The following is a 22,180-nucleotide window of genomic DNA, read 5'->3' on the forward strand; positions in this document are numbered from 1 at the left end:
AAAAAAAAAGCTTTTGTCAAATTCTAATTCCACTCTTTTCGATGCATCTAAGAATGTCTATGAAGAGATTTTGTCCATCTTGTAACACTAAAAATGTGCAGATTTGAATGGATGCATTTATGTATCGATCCATTCTGACTTTATTTTTATTTTTTTTAATTCAAGAGTAAAAAAGTTTACATTATTTGATTCAGAAATGAATAGAAAATGTTTATAATATTTATAAAATATTATAAACGATTAGATTTTAACGATTTTGGGATCAAGTAGGAAATTTTGTTCTTGTCTAGAATTCACTTCTCAAAAGAAAAATAAATAAAATTAAGAAAAATCCATATTATGTACGTACCCATGACGAAACAAAAATCTAAAAATCATAAATTGATTAAGTAGTTTTAGGAAATCAAAATTTACCTTGTAAAACATAATATTAAAACATTGTTTTTTAAATTCAATTTTTTAAAGGAAAAACACAAATTACATTTTATTTTAAAAAATAAAAGATATATTAACAGAAAATACTTCCCCAAATTTATTGCATAAATGTTCTTTTCTTTTTATTAACTCTTAGCAGCCTATTGTCAACATTCGATGTTAGATTTGCAATTTTAGTGGCTGGTTAGTTGTTTACAGCAACTTTAACTGACCCCAGAGGTCATACATCCTGTTCAATTGCCTTCCATAATAATGAATATCCCACTTGAGGATGCTCCACAGGTTTTCAATGAGATTCAAGTCACAGCTATTTCAGTCCAATAAAAGAGTCTTCAACAAATCTCTATTCTTTCATCCAGGATTTAGTAAACTTTGATGCATGACTTGGTGTGTTGTCTTGCATAATGATCATAGATAAATGCTTTGGTAAAGACTGGTTATGCCATTTAAAGAAATGTTGCTCTTGAAACTCACAGTAACATTTAGAATTCATTTTAACCCCGTCTGTTACTTTAAATGGACCCACAAACTTATTACTAATAATTCCAGTTCATATTATGATGCCGCTACCCATTGTGGACGTTTAAAAATTTTTCTTTAGCCATGTAGCTTAAAAACTCATCTGCATGCCTATTCATTGAGCTTATTGGTTCAGCTGTAAAAAGCACTTTACTGAAATCATTTTTGCCCATTGCAATCTTATTGTCTTGGATTTTTTTTTTTTATTATTAAAATGGGTCTTTTTTTTATTTTTTAAACCAACAGACTGTTAATGCTTGATTTTTTTTTTTACATTTACACCATCTAGTGACCTCAAATATGAATGCACTTGATGCATTCGAGTTTCTTATTAATTCTCTTTAGATAGGAGATCTCACTTCATTAAATTCCTGAATTCAGCCAAAGATTTATTTTTTTATTTGGTTGAATTCCCATTTGACATTCTTGATTGCTCAATGATCCGTATTCAAATCCTTAGAAATTTGAAGTGAAAACTTTCCTTTGTTAATAGTTAATATATTTCTTTTCATTCATTAATTCTTTTTTAAGAGCTATAATTCTAAATTCTGATTCTTTCAAATAATCCTTTGACATTGCAAATTGCTAACTACTGAAAAAAAATACTAAATATTAATGAAATTGAAAATTGGAACTTAGTTGCTTTCATGCTCACTCACATATACATAATAGTACAAATTATTTTTATTCAAAAACATATCTATGAATTTTACATAAAATATTTGAATTTGACAATACCTCTTTTGCATATCATCTCTAGATGCAGGTTAGAGGGAATTCTAAACAAAAACAGGAAATTTTAACAAATTAAAAATTTATAGAAAAAAAAAAATTATGCCTAAAATTTATCAATTATAAAAAAAAAACAATTAAAAAAAATACTTTTGTAAAACTGGTTTGATGAGATGAATATAAAACTTTTCAACACAAAAACAAATAAAACAAAAACAAACAAAATAAACAGAATAGAAATAACTTTTATTGAAAAAAATACAATAAATATATAAATCTAAAATCAATTTAAAATGTCATTTAAACAATTAAAAAAATATATTACACTTAAATCAAAATTGAAACTTATATTGATTAATCTGTAATTAAATTTTATTTAATATAAAAAACAAAAATCAAAAACCTTCATTTGACCTTTAATTGTTAAGGTTTATTAAGCTTAACATCAATAAACCATAAAATATTTTATGAGAAAAACGATTTTATTTTTATAAACAAATAAAAATAAATTTATGTGAATTGGTAATTTGATGCTAGAAAATAAATGAAAAAATATTTGGACCTTTACGTTCTTTGTTCATATTTATTGATTCTGAATGACTTCAGTGGTATTTTATATTTACGCTACACATTTACTCCTACTCTAAGGTTGTATGAATTTGATAAATTGTATCTTTAGCATCTTAATTATGCTAGCAGCTGAAAGGAACAAATTTAGTATCACACTACATCTGATGTCACTTGAAGGCTGCAGCACCTTATCAAATGTTAAAAAAACATTTTCAAATTGAATTTTGATTTTAGAATATTTTATTAATCAAATGTTTCAAATCATTTTTTTTTTTAATAATATACATATAATTGTAAGATTAATCATTTAGAAAAAATTTTTTTATGCTAATTCAAAAAAAAAAAAAATGTTGGCAAGGTGTAGCCTGTAAAAGACATCAGAGAGTGTCATGCTAAACATGTACTTTTCAGCTGCTAGCATTAATGGGTTTGAAAATACACTTTATGCTTTATTCAAGATACATTAGTTTTGCACTCGTGTTGAAAAATATAATTTAGCAATAATAATTTAAATGCAACAAAAGTTCCACCAAAACTAATATTTGTCATTAAATCAAAATTAAGTTTAGAACACCTGAAAATGTCCATTTTATCTGAAGCCAAAACCTGCATTAAAAAAATTCACTAGAGTGTGTTTTTTTCTGTAGGTGCTGAGATAGCACAAAAGGGAAGTAGTTGGGAATGTTTTGCTCTTGATAGGATTAAGCAAAACATTAAAAAAAAAAATAAATAAATAAAAAAAAATACACCAAATTATTTTTACATTAGTGTTTTTTTGTTGTTACTTTTTTTTCCATATTGACTTTTGTTATTTAAAAGATGCAAGTTAGATTGTCTGGTCAAGTTTTATACCTATATAAGGTTGTAGATATGTTAGAAAATTCTCCAGCATGTATTTTTAAAATGAAACTTTATGATTATCTCAAACTATTTAACAAATCTTCAAGAAATTTAAGGTAATTTTGTAAGAGATGGGGAAGCTTTTGATTTTTCTATAAGAAACACTTTTTTTTATTTTTTATTAAAGAGTGAAATAGTCTTTGTTTTGTTTTTTAAGGCAAAAAATAATGACCAACTTTTAAAAGTGTTTGAAAGTTAAAAAGAAATTTTTTTTTTAAACCCAAGACATTTTCACATCCTCATCATGTATTGGTTGATAAAAAATTGTTTGCAAATTTTATTTTAGCAAATAAAAAATTGTACAAAATTTTATGTTTAAAAACGTCCAGGTTTTTAAAAACAATGTATAAAGGAAGCAAAAAAAAAATTAAAAAAATCAAAGAAAAAGCATAAAAAAGAATAAATTTAGCAAAGATCAATATTAAGATCAATTTGTATCCGGAGATGATCAGAGAAAAATGTAATTCTTATTAAGATTTCAACCTATTTAAAAACAACAACAAATACTCAAAAATCATTATAATGTACGTAGCTGTAACAGAAAAAAAGATGTCATATTCAAAAGTTCATGCAAATTGGTGAAGTAGTTTTATTTTTAACAAAGAAAATCAAATTTTATGAATATCCGAGAAGTAACTGTCTGCCTACAACTATGAAAAATAATCTAACAATCAAAGGGAGATAACAAGTTATAGTTACTAGATTTGTTATAAAAATAAAATTACTTGATCAATTCATGTGACTTTTGGAATTTGACATTTCTGTTCTGTGACAGGTTTGTACATCATGTAGAATTCTAAACAAGAACTAAAACAGTTTATAATAATAAAAAAAAAAAAGAAAGACTTAATATATTTTCGGTTGATTATAAATGTATTTTAAGATTATCAAGAGTATTTTCTGTATAACTTTCTATTTTTGCACAATACACACATTTCATCAATAATTCTATTCGGTTCAACTTTTAGTTTCTAATGTGATCATGAAATTCTGACGATTTAAAAATATTTTTGAAACTTAAAAATATTTTTAATGGTTTACAGAATTCAGAAAAAAAAAAAAGGAAACTATCGGTTTGACTTGATGAAAACTGGTCAAAGAAACTTTAAGAAAAATGATATTAAAATAAAGTCTAAAAAGGTGAATGGCCATCGGTTGCAGGGTCAGATCTGATGCCATCACGTGCAACGTACAGAGGAACCTGATTCCCAATGTTCAAAAGAAAACTTTTAGAATCACATAAAAAAATACATAAAACATAGATAAAAAAAATAAAAGTGAAAAGTTTTAACACATCTTTCTTTTCCCAAATTCAGAATTGATTAGTCGTTTATACTCCTTTCTAAAGATTCAAGTTAAACTTACGAATTCAATTAAGTACATTTTGCAAATTAAAAAAAAATGAATATGAAATCTTTTTTGTACGAATAATTTTTTTGTACATTTACTTCTGATTAAAATGTATGAGTATCATCAGATCTTGATAAATTTATTGAATTTAAGTTATGGATGTCAAGTGAGATTTGATGCTTTGAGTAAAATATAGATTCATTTTGTGAAGCGAAGAGACAGCAGTAAGGCAACAAAGGTAAATATAAGTAATGAGATAGATTTTTTGGAAGAAAATGAAAAGTTTCAGCTTTAAAGTTTTATAATGGCAAAGTAATTCTAAGCCAAAAAGGAAACAATATTTTCTATAAAATTGCTCGTAATAAAAGTTATTGGCTTCAAATGATCCAGAAGAAAATCACTTTGAATGCAATGCAATCATTTTGTTTTTGGTGGCAGTTTCTACCAAACGATCAATCGCATCTAAGGACGCCTGGCTTCCCATGGCCTTTAATGATTTGGAAATATCAGAATCACCTACTTCAACAATTGGGTCTATTTGACGCCGACAATAAACCATGAAAAATTGTGGTACAACCAAGAGCATCAGGTTGATGATCCAAAATATACTGCAATAAACTGGAGATTGAGGAACACGTAAGCTGTAAGGTGTGCGATAGTGTAGAGAAGAACCAATGTGACAAAACTGAGCTTGAGCTGCAGCTCCTGCGTGAATTGTGGCCCAATCAACAACCCAGGACTTCTGTATCGAATTGCGCTTCAATAAGAGACATGTCATCCAAATGTAGTAGGGAGTAAAATAGAAAAAATAAATCAACATCTGAAAGGAAATCAACACAAAAAAGAGAAATTATTATCAAATGGAAAGCTTTTGCTTATAAAGATTGCATAAAATATGGCCATTTTTAAAAATTTCACTTGTTATTTGCAATTTTTTTTTTTACATTAAAGCAATATTTCAATTTATTCTGAATAAGGATAGTATAAAGTTATTTCAAATTAAGAAAATCCAGTTACTGAAATTTGAAAAAGCGAAAAATAGAAAAAATTTTTAAAATAAAAGCCAAAGTTTTTGTTTTTTTTAAATCTTTTTAATGAAATATTTAGAAAAATCTCATTTGTATAAATTACAATTCTAAGATATTATTATTCCTATTCTGTTTATGGATTGTTTATTTAAACTCTTCAGTAATCCACAGGCAGTAGAAATTATGATTGACTCTTGCAGAGCAAGCAGTCTCTCAGCATAGGCGATGGAAGCCATCATTGCTAAAACAGCAAATTTGTATGGTTTTGTCGGCAAGCTCAATAGTGCATCCAAACATTTAATCCTTTGCTTGTTGTCTGGTTTTTACCCAGGGTCTTATTTGCTACTTCATTTGCAGTGATTTTGAAGCATTGCTACATCTCTAATGATAAATCAATCAAATGAAAAGCTTCAAGACCAGCAAAGCAGTTTGATAATTAAAGTTGAAACTTTGTTTTAATGGTTGGGCACTCGAGTTTGGAGATATCATACTTATTTGAGTATTTGGTGTTTTTTTTTTTGGCCTTTAAGTATATTTGCATTTTTATTCGCACTATCACATGGTCAGAGCCATGCCGGTTTCTGCACTGTGGAAGGCATGGCAGTCCAACATACTTCAGACCTACAGGGATTTGACAAGGATATGATCTATCTGATTACATGTGACACCATCATTAAGGTACTAGATGACAAGGTGCTGTGAAAGATGTTGGAAATTGGTGCTGGCGACTGTCAGATGATTTGTGGTATCTCTCTGTACAGCAATCACCAATTGTGAAAGGATCAACAACCGGTCTTATGTTTCCATCTCCAGGACCGGTGTAGGCATTGAAATCCCCTAAAAACACCACAAAGTCTCTCGCTGGGATACCATCCATAACAGCCTGGAGGCTATCATAGAAGGAACTCCACCTATATAAAACTACTAGTAAAATAAAAATTTATAAATTATAACATCAAAATATTATGTAAATCCATTTTCATTTTTTTAAAATAAGTTACTTATTAGTCGATTAAAAAAATTTTTTAAACTAAAACCGGTCCTATTCAACTATGTTTAATTGTTTATGAAAAACAAAAGAAACACATTTTGACAATTAACAAACTAATGCAAATCAATTTTGTATTAAGACCGAAACAAAATTTTTGTTTTTTTGTTAGACTTTTGAGGAAAAAAATACAAAGATTTACTTAAAGTATACTTTTATTTTTTGAAAATATATGCACATATTACAAGTGTTTAGAAAAAAAAAGAAACAATGCTTTATAGAAAATAGTTAGAAATTTGGAAAAAAAAAAGGTAAAAAAATCGAAATCAGAAATTGTATCAGAATCGGTTATTTAGAACATTATCAATAATCGCTTTTGAATTGGAAAAATATTGGTATTGTTCCATCGGTAACTTATAGCAAAAATGTAAATAAGTTTTTTCTAGATAATCTTAAATCATAAAAAATGAAATCTTCCAAGGTAGAACTTACCTGCATCTTTGGATAATTTGTATCATCTGCCATGTAAGGTTCAATATGAACAAGGTAAGATTTGAAGAGAGAACATTCTGAACCAAGTACAGCCTGAAAGAAAGGATAAAAACTTCATTGTCTCCACTCAGCACAAAATAAAAATGCAAAACATTTTCCTGACTTTTCATCAATTATATTCTTTTTACATCTATTTTTATTATAGAAGGTTAAATGATAAAATTATTGCCCTAAAAAAGACACGTTTCTATTTCCGTGTGATGAAAACCAGTTTTCTTTTTTTTTTTTTTTTGCAGACCATCTACTAGTTGTATACAAACCCCATGAGTGATAGGAGCCTTCTATCATGTCTAAAAGTGACACAATGTTTAACGAGCAAGATGAGAGATGTAGCGCTGTACAACTCATCCTCTCTACCGATCCAAGTTATGACAACAGGACCATTGCCAGCACCTTCAAAATGCATCATTGGATTGTCACAAATAACAGGAACGTGCCCAGGGTGATGAAAGCAAAGTTTCCAGCCATGGTTATCGTCTTTGGTGTCGTTTCAAGTGAAGGCCGCATAATGGCACTTCGACTTTGAAGTCAGCTTCAAAGTCAACACCAAAATGTACCTGGATGTGCTGAAGTGTGTAGTGATCCCCTGATGCAATCAGGTGGCCACTGGCAGACCATGGGTGTGGCAGCAAGACTCGGCACTGACTCACAAGTCCAAAGAGACCCAGGCTTGGCTTCAGAAGGAGTATTACAACATTGTACCTTTTCTCTCACTGGCTTCCCTCCTCCGACCTGAACCCACTAGACCACTTCATTTGGTCATACGTTGACAACATCAACATGATCTCCCACATTATCAAAACCAGTCTGATCACTGCCATCCGCCGAGTATTTGCTGAGCTCCTGCTAGCACTTACAGAAAAAGCATGCTCCCAGTTCAAGGCATGCTGCCTGTATCAAGGCAGTGATTAAGGCTGAAGGCAGCTACATTGAATAGATGTTAGCTCTATTACATAATAAAGTTACCTGAATTGATTTTTTCAATAAAAGTTTTCAAAATAAAGCTGTAGTGCTGTTTTCTTTAAGGTGACAATTTTATCATTTCATCCTGTAAGTGGACTCTGAAATTACTAAACTAATAATTTCAAATTATATGCATAACAGTGGCATAAGCATTAATTAATATTAAATAGCCTATGATTTCTAAAAAAATATTTTAAAATTCAAAATAAAGATTGTACATAAACACCTTTTTTTTAGCATGTTTACCTGTTAAAATATTTTGTATTTTAAAATTAAATGGCTTTGTTTGTTAGTTTTTTTGCTTAATGCATTAAGATTTAAAAAAAATATAAATTTATCAAACAGATTATCTGAATCAATTGTTTAAAATTTTAAGAAGTTTAAAAATCATATAGACTTAATTTAGGTGAATGAAACTTTACCTTTCTTGGTTATCCATTTTTTAAAAACGTTTTTTTATATTCTTAATATTTTAGAATTTGTGTGGGAGTGGATTTTTTTTTTTTTAGATCAAAGCGCCCATCTAGCTATTTTTATATAATAAGACTCTAAGCCACTTACTATTAATATTTGTTACCACCTTTCACACAGCTTTGATAAAAGTGCAATTGTTTGATCAGTAAAGATAACCATGTTATAATCTGCAGGAAAGCACTCCTATGGTAATGTGTAACACAGATGAGAAACTCTTGCATAGAAGTTCATAGAAATTACACTATAAATTGGGTACATTATCAATAATAGAAATTAATTCAAGCACCTATATATTATTTTTCTGCTTGCTAAAAAAACATAAAAAAAATTAATGTGTATCGATTTTCTGCAAATTAAAATTGCTTTTACTCACACAGGCTCGAATTAAGGCCATAAATGCAGCAGTCAAAAAATAAAATATATACAATGCATCAACTGGTCGGTGAATCAGATCTTTAAGCATTGATAGCTGAAAATAAGCAAAATTGCAAAGAAAACATTTCATTAAATATTTTTTTTTAAGAAATGTGAAATTTGGAGTCAATAATCATGCATTTCTACAAAAATAAATTATTATACGAGCAAATGCAAATTGTAAAAATCATAAATTATTTCATTTAAACTTAAATATTGCATTAAATTTGATTTATAGTCATTAGATACCAATTAAACAAGATTCCTTGAACTTCAATTTCTTAAGACATTTTAAAATTCAAATTTTAGATATTTTCTTATAAAAAAATTTGTTTTAAAAGTCAAGAATAAAAAAGAAAAAGAATACTAACCCAATTTGTTTTTTTCTTTTCTTTCTCTGCAATACTTTCTTTATATTTTGGCCTTGACTGGAGTAAACTGACAGCAACAAAAACAGGGATGATAATATAAGGGATATTTAAAAATATCACCCATTTTATACCATGTTTACCTGTTAAAATATATAACATCTCCATACAATGTTAATGAGTTTTAATCCAAAGTCATTCATTAATGTGAATTAATTAAGACACAAATATATATATATATATATATATATATATATATATATATATATATACATATGAATGTAGCGATGCTGTCAAAAATGACGGCATATACCTTTTATAATTGTTTCTTTTTATTGCATAATTCATGTAAGTGCTTTTAATTTCTAAGATTAAATTAGATTATTAATAGATAGGCTCTGACAAGAATATATTCAAGAGAATATTCTTTTCATTATTTTGACTCAAGTATATATCAGTTAATATCTTATATGTTTTTAGATAAAGTGATGTGGTTCTCGATTGTCTGTATCAGATATATACTCGAGAGTCAAAACAATGATAAGAATGTTCTTTTGTTATATCCCTATTAATAAATACTGTGCCATCTTGTTTCACCATTAAAAAATCATTAAAGGAAAACCTCCTAAAAAGATTAATGCCTTATATTTGTCAAAATGTTATTTTATAACTCACAAATATTGTTTACTGATTATATTGTTTATAGATTATTACCACTGGATGCATGAATTAGTAATTTATTCCAAGAAAAAGCTGCCGGATAAGATCTTTTATAAATCTAAAATGAATACTTTTGTTTACATATGTTCAAAGAGACTTTTTTAAAAGAACCTTTTTGTCCCAAACTAGCATATTGCTACTTGAATACGAGGGACTACTAATTGGAATAATGTCTACAGGAGACTATGTGGGGAGTTCAGTTCGATAAGGTATGGCATAAGGGCCTACTTCACAAGACATCTAGCTACGGTATAACTGAAAATGTTTTCTCAATTATTAAATCATTTCTCTCTGATAGGCTCATTAGAGTAGTGGTTGGTGGGCAGAAATCAGAGGCCAACAGTATTAATGCTGGAGTCCCTCAGGGGTCCATCCTGAGCCAAACTCTCTTCTTGATCTACATCAATGATCTCCCAAAACATATGTCATTCGTTGACATCTATGCTGATGACAGAGCCATCTATGGCAACACATCAAAGGCAAAAAACTGTCATTTACAAATGACAAAGTTCTCTCTGATTCTCGCTCCTCTGATCTTGAGTGCGTGGTACAGTGGGGGAAGAGGTGGCTGGTTACTTTTAATGCATCTAAAACCAAGCTCTTATCTTTACATCATCAATGCTCTGATCCCCATCTGGCATCAATTGAAATGGATGGCTCTCGTCTTGGGGAGGCTCCATGTTTTGACAAGCTTCTGGGTTTGACCTTTACTACTGATCTGAAATGGAACACGTACATCAGGTCTGTTGCCAAGGTCGCTGGGAGGATGGTGGGATCCTCCTACCACTCCAGAAGATATCTCACTACTGATGCAATTCTCTATCTGTATAAAAGCCAAGTACGTCCAAGAATGGAGTACTGCTGCCACATCTGGGCAGGAGCTTCTAAAAACAGCCTATCCTGCCTTGACAGAGTACAAAATAGACCTTCGTAGCTTAGTAGGGGATGCCCTTTTCTCTTCCCTGCAGCCTCTCTCCCACAGAAGAGACGTTGTGAGCCTGTCTTTGTTTTATCAGTATTTTCATGGCAAGTGCTCGTCTGAGTTCCAATCTCTGCCCCCCCCTCTGCCCGCGCCAATCTTTCACAAAAAACACCCGTCTGGCTGAAACCACTGTCATTAATTTCCCCCACTCTTTATCTGTGCCTAAATCCAAGCGTAGATTCCATGAGCAGAGCTCCTTTCTTAGAAGTGCACGACTGTGGAACTCTCTTCCGATTGCCTGTTTCCCACCTGACTACATCTTGGATGTCTTCAAGTCCAACATAAACAAATTCCTGACAAACCGCCCACTTAAGTAAGATACTTTATCAAATCTCCAATACTAACGATTACTATGATACTATTCCACGCAATAACCCTTATCCCTGAATGGCTTCCGGGACTTGATAAGTGGTGACCTCCATGTAAAAAAAAAAAAAAAAGTGTTACATTTAACCTTGTACATGTTAGTACAGTCAGAGAAATAAGAAACAAGGAGGCAACTCTAAAATCTAGCAGCCTGAGTGAAGAAACTATTAGAGTAGAAGGCTTTCCAGCATCTAGGAGCTTCAACAATCAAAGGGTGGAATTTAGCTGCTTGTACCAATTTTTACTATAAGTGTTGTAGAAAGATCGACAGTAAAGACGCACAAAAACAAACAAAGAAAAAAAGAGGTAAGCAACTTCTTCCAATTAGTAACAAACATAAATTTTGAAACAATGACACATACACTCAAACATGGCCACAATGAGATTCACTTTGTTTAATTCTGTTGTCCACAGTAAAATACGCAAGTTATCTTTACCCCAGAAATGTAAGTCCCCACAATCTCTCCATCACAGATAGTGCATCTGGCAGTAGACTTCTTCAAAAGGGCAGATTGCAATTCGTGTCCTCAGAGGGACCTTTATTTGGAGCATCATTGGAGGAGTCATTTTATTTATAACTTGAAAATTATAAAAACTTAAAAAATAATACAAATGATAACATAGTGTTCAGGGCCTGGAGCAGAAGTGCTCAAGAGTTCTCATTTATTCCCGCATAATACAAGTAGGTGACGGTTTGTAAAAAATATAGTCTAGACAAATAGGAAATGTTTGTTAGATGATAATTTTCAAAAGAAACAAAGATTGTTTTATTATTTGGACTTACTGTTGTTCTCAACTGGAGTGTTATTTGCAAAGTTTTGGTCTCCAAACTTCTAAAGGTGTAATTGTCAAACTTGGGAATCTGTTTAACTTGGTAAACTGCACAGAACTTTGAACAGAATTTTTTATTTAACCTACAAGGGTGGCATGCTCTTGTTCCATCAGCTATGACTGGATAGAAGTCCTAGATAATTTGCAATTGTATTGCACTGAGGATTGAACCTCCAGAAGAGTGTACCTATTTACTATGCCTCCCCACGGGACAGAGTTAGACACCAGGGTCGTTTTTTGACGCGGAGAAAAGGTACAAAAATAAAAATTGTCTCAGTCGTGAAGGATTTCTCCTCCACCAAAAGAGAACAAGAAATGGAAGTGCAGCATCTGAAGAACAGATACTACACTTTGATCTTGACCAAAAGGCCAACCTCCAGAAGAGTGTAACTTACAACTAAATTTTGCCAAATACTTTACCCACTGTGCCATTCAGTTGTAAGTACAAAAGAAAGATTCCCCAAGTTTGCCAAGATATACCTGAAGATGGCCAGAGATTACACCGACCGAAACATTGTGTGTATAACACTCAAAATGAGAACAGTAGTCTAAATAATCCAAATAATACAGATTATCAATCCTTGTCTTAAAAATTGAGAAACAGAAGATTGCCATGTTTATGATAATACTTACCAATGATACTTCCAGGAACAAAAACTAACATGCTGTGAATGATTGAACCAGCCCAGTAGAGACCAACCTCACGATAACTTTGGCTGGAAAAAATTTTAATAAATTTTTTTTAAATGAAGTGATAAAAAACAAAATGAAAAGAAATACTATTTACCTGAAACCTATTATAATCCTTATGAAATAAAAGAGACTTCTTTGTAAATCCCAAGCTATGGTGGTTTTGTTTGGTTTTACAGTATATCAACCTTTTCTTTTTGGTTATTTAATGTTGAGTTCCGTAATTTGGATTTTTTTTTGTCGTGGGTTAGATATTTTAACTTATTCAGTAAATCAAGTCAGTCTTTTTGGATTGTTAGCTGATGTGTTTTTTTTTTGGGGGGGGGGAGTTGAAATTAATATTATATTCTCTTGTATGAATTTACTTTTTTCAGAATTTTGTTAGAATTTTTTTTTTTTAAATAGTTCTTTCAAATTGCTAATATTGTAATAATTTTGCCAGATACGCACAAGATCACCACAATCAACAAGTGTGCCCTATGCAAATGCGGGAGAAAACCACTTCCTCCCTGTGCGATTTTCTGAAATCTGGTAACCATTCTTCTATTGTGGGTTTGATTTTGATAGTTATTCAATTGTTCTTGCCAGGACTTCATAATGAAGGAGGGAGGGGGAGGCAGTCATTAGTTGCCTTCTTGTTATGAAAGGTGTGATGAGATTCAATTAAAGGAAAGAAGGTGACAAAACAACAACTGAAATTACACTATACATTTTATTTGCCTTAACTATTTAGACCTGATTTCCTAGTTGCTTCTGGCTATTTTTTAAAGGGTCAAAGTTTCCTATTTATTCTTACTGCTATCATTATAATAACTATCATTGCAGTAACTTTGCAAGCAAATCAAATATTTGTTTTTTCATTGAATTTTGACATTTAACTACTACCTTTACTTGGTTGAGGCCTAGTATGAAGTGTATGGTAGTCACTCATTAAGACAAAAAATAAAACCTGTAAAAGGGTGGATGAGCACTATTGAATCACTGGATACACACACACAGCTATGGGCAAATGGTGCCAATTAATCGCAGTATCTAGTGTGGCAACTATGAAACAAATTGTAACAGATACCAATAAAACAAGGCCCTTAGTCCCCAGCAGCTCTGAAGTCACTACTTAAGGCAGCAAAAAGACAGACAATAGAGCAGAGAATGCTAAGAATCCTTGGGTTAAAACAGGCTGTCATCAGTACATAAAAAAAATGGTGGAGAGACAATGTCCACAACCAACTAGGTCCTACATGGCAATGCCTAACCTAATCAGGTACAAAACAAGATGGAAGGAAACCAAAAAGAGGTTCATTCAAAACTCTAATGGTGCTCATGTTGACTACCATTTCCCTGTTTTAAACTACATCTGATTCCGGAACCATTTCAAATACTGATCTAGTCACCTGACTAAATTAATCAATCCTTTATCTTATGTATATTAGGATTTACTGACCTTGAGGTCAAATTCTACCCCACCAAACTCTCTCTGCTTACTTCAAAAACATTTAGTTCAATTTATTTATAACAATGGTCATTGTAAAAAAATATTTTTAAATCACTATGCTTGCTAAGTTTCATCAAGTAATAAATATAGACTTTGTCAGAGATAGGTTAATTTGGAAATCGATTATTAAAGTCAAACACATACCAGCATGAAAAACTAAATATTATCTTTAAAGAAAAATAAAGAGGACAAAATAAAGAGTAAGGACCCCAATCAACTTCACTGCAAAGAAAGAAACAAAGGATAGTTTGGTTTAAGTAGGTTTATTAAAATGTTTTGTAAACATATAAAAAAGTGAATTCTAGGCCATGAAAGTCTGCAAAACAATCGTTAATGCATGTGTGCAAAGGTCAGGATTAATCCAATGTAGACTTAAATTTGTGCTTTTGTTTGTTTCTTTCGGTTGGGGTCCTTACTCCCTACGTTGTCCAATAAGGAAAACAAAACAAAAAAATACTTACTTCCATGACAAAGCAGCCAACATAATCAAATACATGGCATAATGTGCAATTCCATCCCAATAGCACACCATGGTTCCATGAGATGTTCGCAAATATGGTTCTCCTTCTCGAAGATAAAATTCCATGAAATCATCAATAATTCCATCATTTTCTAATGCAATGATCAGATCAATTACAGAACTGAACGTGAAAATACCCAAGGCTGTAAAAAATAAATATATAAATAGTTTCTAATGCTTAAAAAGTATTAAACAAATTAAATTACAATAATAATCCATTTTTTTAACAAATTTTTCATTTTTAAGGAATCTAAAAATTTTAAAGTAAAAAATTACATTTTACTAACTTATTTAATAATAAATTTGGTAATTTTATTTACTTGAGATATTAATTTAAAATAAACATTTAACTGCAAAACATTAACATTTTGGTAATTTTTATAAAAATGTATTTATCTTTTAAATGTGATTAAAATAAAAGGGGAAAAATTAAACTAACCATTCCAATTGCAATTTAAAAATAGATTGCAACTTGTAAAAAATCAAATTGGTCCTTTGAAGAAAAGAACACAAATACATATTTGTCCAAGAAATAAAACGATTTTGAAAAACAAAACTATTTTTATATTAAAATCAAATTGATTGGTCACTCAGTTTGATATCTGTCTCAACATTATCCTTGACTCTTTCTGCACCTCAATTTATTGTTTCCCACGATTCAATCTATTGTTTACTTCACTAGATAGACAAACCCATAATGGAATAAATGCTTTCTACCCGGTATTGCATGGCATTTACATAACATTTAATCCTAAATCTAAATCAATAAATGTGAAAGCTCATTTCTCATAAGTAAAAATGCATTGCTAATTAACAACTTATGCAACTTGACATTCAAGTGTAATGTGAACAGACAACTTGCTGCACAACTCCCTACATAGTTTCCCTGCAAATTTTGTCCCAAATAGTTGCCCCCTACATCCAAGTGGCACTGTGCCTTGAGTTGGGATGAAATAACATTAAAAAACAAATAATATCAGTCACAAGGTTAGCTAATTTTCATATTGGTTCAAAAAAAGAACCTTTTATTAACTATTTGTTATTGTTTTTTAATTTAATGCTTGTTTTTCCAGCAATCTTGGCAACAGATTCGATGTATGTATTCCATTTCAGATCAAGAGTGAACAGATACAGAGCTTTCAAGATGAGACCCATTCATTTCAATTTGGGGCATGATGGGGAGTCAGTAATTATGATGAAAGGAGAGAAGCTTGATTTTCAATACATTAAAATTAACCATCTACCATTGCACCATGTGATCAAGATCAGAAGAGATAGAATCAGGAAGATCTTGGTCATTGCTGGGTTTTGAAGTGTTGCCATAGATTGTGGTGCTGCCTGCATGAATGTTTATGAATGATCTAAGAATGTGATTTGGGAGATCATTGATGAAGAGTTGGGCCCAGCAAACATTGATACTACAAGTTTCTGATTTCTGCTCATCAATAACTTGATAAGTCTATCAGAGAGAAAGGATTTTATAACCGAGAAGACATTTCCAGCTGGTGATCTTGTGAAGTAGACCTTTATGCCACACTATCAAAAGCCTTTGATATGTAAAGAGCTATTGCTCTAGAAACAAAGCTCCAGTTGAGAAATTCACTAATCCTCTGTGATATAACAGTACATCAGCTGTAAATCTCACAGAACAGAAACCACATTGTACGTCACTGAGCAAGTTATTTTTGCTGAGGTGGTTGACCACTTCTGTTTATCACAAATTCCAACAACTTACTCATGATGCACAGGAGACTAATTGGTCTGCACTGAGAGGGAGATAACCAATCTCCGGAATTTTTAAATATGGAGCAGATTGATGAGGTTTTCCAGGGTGTTGGGAAACATTTCTCCTTAAGGCAACGAATAAACAGTTTTGTAAGTATGGAAGCCAGTTCCGGTTGAAACTTTTTGAGTATTACGAATGCCATTACAGCCAGTTGCTTTACTAGAATCAAGGTTTTTGATAAGCTTGGCAACATCACGTACAGATATTTGTATGTTGCATAGAAATAGTACTGAACTTTGACCTTTAAAAATGACAGAAGTCGACCCCACACTTGAGTTTCTAGGTTGTAGACTCTACAGCCAGATTTCTAGTTTAAAAATGTGTTTTTTAGATTCCATTCATTAAAAAACAAACAAAAAATATATTGAAATCAATATTTCAGGAATTGAGTGTTTGGGCTACAGACTTAACAGTTCAGTCTTATTCCAAACCAATCTTATTCATTGTAAAAAAAAACAAAACAAAAAAAAACAAAAAACATTTAACACTTCACTTTTATCTAATCATACCACCCAGTATTGCTTGCGATTCACTATCATTAATATTTTTGGAGGTTTTGTTTTTATCACATATTTTGCATTTCTAATATTTTGTTATAAATTTCTATAAAACAAAGTCGAATAATTAAGTAAAAATTTGCTTTTGTCCAAAGTTTTGATGAAATCTGGTGGCAAAATTTAGATATACCCCGAGATGATGAGTTTGGAAAGGGCAAGCATATCTTTGTCATTTTGCATTATAGACAGGTTATAATTTATAAGGACCGCATCGTCATCTCATGCCTAAATAAATAGAATTTCATTTGGGAGGAGGGTAGCTAATGATTCTCATTTACAAATTCATCAAGGTTTTAATGCTTTCCCTTCATGCATTGTATCCTAAATTTTCATCTATATATTTCCATCATGTGCCATTTTTCCTATTTATCCATCTGTGCCATTTTTACATAAATTTGTCAGAAGTACAAATAGACAATACTATGCGATTTTTTGTTTGCTTACTTTTGAATTGACAATTTTTATCACTTTCTACTGTTGTTTCTGACATTTTTAATTCAAAATTAATTTTCTGTAGGTGAGAAACGTAAGAACGAAAATTGAAAGTTGCAAAATTGAATTTTCATTAAAAAAACATGTTATCTACTTAATTTTTGTGGTTCTTTATGGTTAGAGTACAGTGGTAATTTTTTAAAATGTTTTTTTTAAGCAAAAACAATATTACTTAATTCTTATCTCAAAAATAATATATCCAAAAATTACAAAATTTGATCAATATACGTAAAAATTATTATTACAAAAAATGACATATTTCGCCATTGCCAATTATAGTTGGAAAATGATCAAAAACAGGGAAAATTGAATTATTTCACCTTATATTTGGAGCCCGAGATGGGTTTGTTTTATAATTCACAGAGATACGAAAAAGTGGTCAAAAATTCAAATAAATATTTGATAGCAAATAAATGTTATCAAAAAGGAAAGATAAGTTTCTCTTTTACTGAGGTCATAATCTTATAAAATATTTGAAGTCTTGAAAATGACTTAAAAATAAAAACTTATACAAAATACAATATATGCCATAGAATATATCTTGGGCAGGTTGCTAACAGTATTTTATATAATTTAATTTGGAAGTCATTTTCAAGACTTCAGATATTTTGGTATCAATTTATGGTCATTTTTCTTGTTCTCATGTAATGCTGTTTTTTGAACCAAATGTTTTAAAGTGAGTAAAACCACTAAAAAACTTCTCTAGATAGGTAGAACAGTAACTTATCTGCAATGTTAATGGCAGTCATCAGTTCTTACCAGAATATCTATGCATTTTTTTTAAAAACTAATAGATGTTCTACTCTATCAAATTTCATAATTTTTTAATATATTACTATTTTCAAGATGACAATTAAGTAATATTGCTTTTGCTTAAAAGGACACATTTAAAAAAATACTGCTGTAGTTTAACCATAAACAAGCAATAATTTTTACTTGGTTTCTTCCTTAACATTTTCTTTTAAAATGACAACTTTTCCAAGTTTTCGGGTATGCTGAAAACGAATATCGCATTTAAATTTTCTGTAAATCAGTAATTTTCCAGATATTAAACAATGTAATTTCTTAGGCTATCGCTAGTGGCCCTCTTAGTACATGCAAACGCATGATCATGCATGTAACCGCAACTCCAAGAAACTATGCATAAATGCAAGCGTAGTTTTGACACGCGTACATGTAAACAAAACCATGACTGATAAATTTAATTTCACAATTTTATTTGTTTTCCGCATACCTGAAAAACTTATCAAAGTGGCCATTGTAAAGGAAAATGTTAAGGTGGAAACCAAGTAAAAATTTACTTTCTTTTTGTTTAAGATTTGCCTTGAAAAGGTTTCACCGTTAAATATTACTAAATTATTTCCTGATACTTTTAAGGCTGTTAACATTAACCGTTAAATATTACTAAATTATTTCCTGATACTTTTAAGGCTGCTAACATTAACCGTTAAATATTACTAAATTATTTCCTGATATTTTTAAGGCTGTTAACATAAAAAAAACTAAGATGGACCTGTACAATGCACACTCTCTCCTTGTATTTGTTTTTCTTTTCTTCTTTTTTCAATTTTTCACTTTCAATCGGACACTACTCTACCCATATTAAAAAAAAAATTCAATATTTGTAAGAGGTACTCAGTTTCTAATATAATGGTCTGGTAAATCGATCCCCCATATTGGAAACAATTGATGAGAACACACACCCTTCTTATATAAAAGAATTTTCATTTAAGGGTAATGATATTATCCAGTGTATTCCATATTATTTTTACTGGTGGCCATCTTTGTTTTTGCACGCATTCAATTTTTAAACATGTGGTTCTAATATGGGGTATCGATTTATTAGACTGTTGTATTAGAAACTGAGCAACCTTTACAAATATTGAATTTTTTTTTCGATAATCCAAAAAATAAAATAAAAATAAAATTAATAAATAAATAAAATAATTTTTTAAATTACATGGACAGGGTGCATTGTATAGATCCATTTAATTAAATTCTATATTTATATTCTATCCTTATTTTATTTTTCCATGACGTCCCCCTCATAAAAAAAAAAGCAAAAATTAAATTAAATTATATATGAGGGCAAAAAAGACAGATTTGAATCCTCCAGCCTTAAAAAAAGGAGAGAAATGCCCCCTCCCCAAATATAAAAATAAATTCAACTTCCCTGTCGCGGATGGAACTCTTCAATTTCTTTCCCACCCTCCCCCCCAAAAATTGTAAAACACAATTCATTAGTCAAGGTTTCACGCATATTACGCATAGTTTCTCCGGGCTGTATTTACACACTCGAGCGCTTGAGAGATGACCAAGATGGCCACCAGCAATAACATAAGAAATTACATTGCCACTGTCCCACATGAGCGATTTCTTACACAACTGAGTACCTTTGAGATCCGAGGCTATACCTACAGTGGGTTTGTAGTTTCGTCACACACCGCAAACAAAGAGTTAATGGAGCTTGCTCTGATTTGGCAAATGTGACTAGTGGTGTGCCACAGGGTTCTGTTCTTGGCCCACGACTCTTCATGCTCTTCGTTGCTGATATCCCAGAGAAGCTGGAAAGTTTTCTTCTCATGTTTGCCAACGATACCAAGATCTTTCGAGCCATTGCCAACCCACAGGTTACTCAACACTCCAGTCTGCAGAGTGACTTGGATCATATCCAATCCTGGGCAAACAACATGTGCATGTAATTCCATCCCGACAAATGTACTACAATGTATCTAGGTAATAACAATCCCAAACATCCATACACCATGAGATACAGTGATGGTAGCAGTTGCACTATGAACGAGACCAATGAGGAGAAGGATCTAGATGTGATCATTGACCAAAAGCTGTCCTTCACTAAGCATGTTGAAACTCAAGTCAGTAAGGCCAATAGGGTTCTTGGAACCATCAAACACACTTTTACAGATCTGGGCAAAATATCTTTCTTGCGTCTCTACAAGAAGCCCACACTTGGAATACGCCTCTGTTGTCTGGTACCCGAAACTGAAAAGAGAAAAGGATGCCCTGGAACGGGTCCAGCGTAGAGCAACAAAACTTATACAGGGCATTTCCAATTTGTCCTACTCAAAACGCCTTGCTTACCTCAATCTCCCTACTCTTGAATTCTGTAGAAACCGCTCCGACATAATAAAGGCCTACAAGATAATAAGGGGTTTCGACAGCGTCTATAATAAACCTTGCACCAAATGTGGCAATAGCTTGTTCCTCCAGCCTTCAATCCATCCACCAGGAGACACAATCTAAAGATGCAGATACAACTTCATCCTGGCTCTCGTAGACAGTTCTTCTCTAGCAGAGTTACTCCTGTTTGGAATGGGCTAAGTTTTCACAATCTTAATGCTCCTTCAGTTATTGACTTTAAGTCTTACCTTGCAACGAAATGGAAGAACCATCAGGACCCATTCCACTACCCATTTTCCTACTGAATCAGTGACTCTGCCCTCCCATGTATATATATATGTGTGTGTGTGTGTGTGTGTGTGTGTGGGTGTATATGAACATAACTAATACCATTTGACACTCTTCGAAGGAAGATGGATCAAACCTTGACATATGGTCTCACTACCCTTGTCGGGTAATCAATGACCTTGACTTAAGATAATTGCGTAATATCCAGAAAAATACTTATTTGCGGAAAATTTGGTAAATATAGCGATACGCTACAACAGAACACCGACCACTCTAATTTTTTTTTTTAGGGGAGGGGGGGGGGGTAATTGAGGTCGCTGACAACAAATCTGACAATCAAACCTGTCGCAAATTTACCGTTTGTATGGTATTAACCCCTGAACCCAGGGACTATTTTCCGCCATTTTACAGCTTCCGTTTACGTTATGCGGTAATATAAACGACGGCTGTTGAATGTGCCTTCACATAGCAAACTGCCTTTTCACATGGCGTACGAATCTTTTGTGGAACATTTAAAATTTTTGTCTTACGTAGTTTTTAATGCATTTTAAAGTTTTCACAAGCGGTTTACAAAAAGCATAAGCACCAAACATTTTTAGGTTTTTTGTTGTTTTTTTTTTGGGGGGGGGTTCAATTTTAACCGTTTTTCCGTAAATAACGCACCGGCATTTACCGATTAGAATACCATTTAACATTTTTAGGAGATTTTACTGTTTTCTATTTACACTAAACTATTTCATTAATAAACTATTTTCTACTTTAACATTTTTCGGAATTTTGGGATATTTACTAATTTCGCATGACAATTAAGTGGATACCATTGGTTTCAATTGAAATTAAATACTTCGATCATTGTTCTTATTGCAAATAAGCAGCAATTATTCTATAGAAAAAAAAAATTAATTAAAAATAATAAAAAATTTTTTATTTATTTGTGGAGGAAGTTAGTTCCTAAAAAGGCCTGACGATCCCCACAAGCGCTAGGCTAATCAAACTCCCAAAAATTCAATTTAAAAAAAATA

General features: G+C 31.4%; 1 protein-coding gene across 2 annotated transcripts in view; it reads right to left on the reverse strand.

The window, feature by feature from the left end:
* Positions 1-4,010: 4,010 nt before the first annotated feature.
* The window catches only part of LOC145276907 (transmembrane 6 superfamily member 1-like), a 37,605-nt gene continuing 19,435 nt past the window's right edge, over positions 4,011-22,180 (reverse strand). For both annotated transcript variants that reach the window (XM_080128369.1, XM_080128368.1), the window contains exons 2-7: positions 14,836-15,037; positions 12,826-12,908; positions 9,297-9,436; positions 8,885-8,980; positions 7,015-7,107; positions 4,011-5,326 (exon numbers count right to left, since the gene is read on the reverse strand). In XM_080128369.1, coding sequence (XP_079984495.1) covers positions 4,904-5,326; positions 7,015-7,107; positions 8,885-8,980; positions 9,297-9,436; positions 12,826-12,908; positions 14,836-14,960 — 960 coding nt within the window. In that variant the 5' untranslated portion in view covers positions 14,961-15,037 and the 3' untranslated portion in view covers positions 4,011-4,903. The remainder of the gene's footprint in view (positions 5,327-7,014; positions 7,108-8,884; positions 8,981-9,296; positions 9,437-12,825; positions 12,909-14,835; positions 15,038-22,180) is intronic.

This window comes from Euprymna scolopes, chromosome 5 (assembly GCF_053919585.1).
Source record: "Euprymna scolopes isolate OS-2025 chromosome 5, ASM5391958v1, whole genome shotgun sequence".
NCBI classification, from domain to species: Eukaryota; Metazoa; Mollusca; class Cephalopoda; order Sepiida; family Sepiolidae; genus Euprymna; species Euprymna scolopes.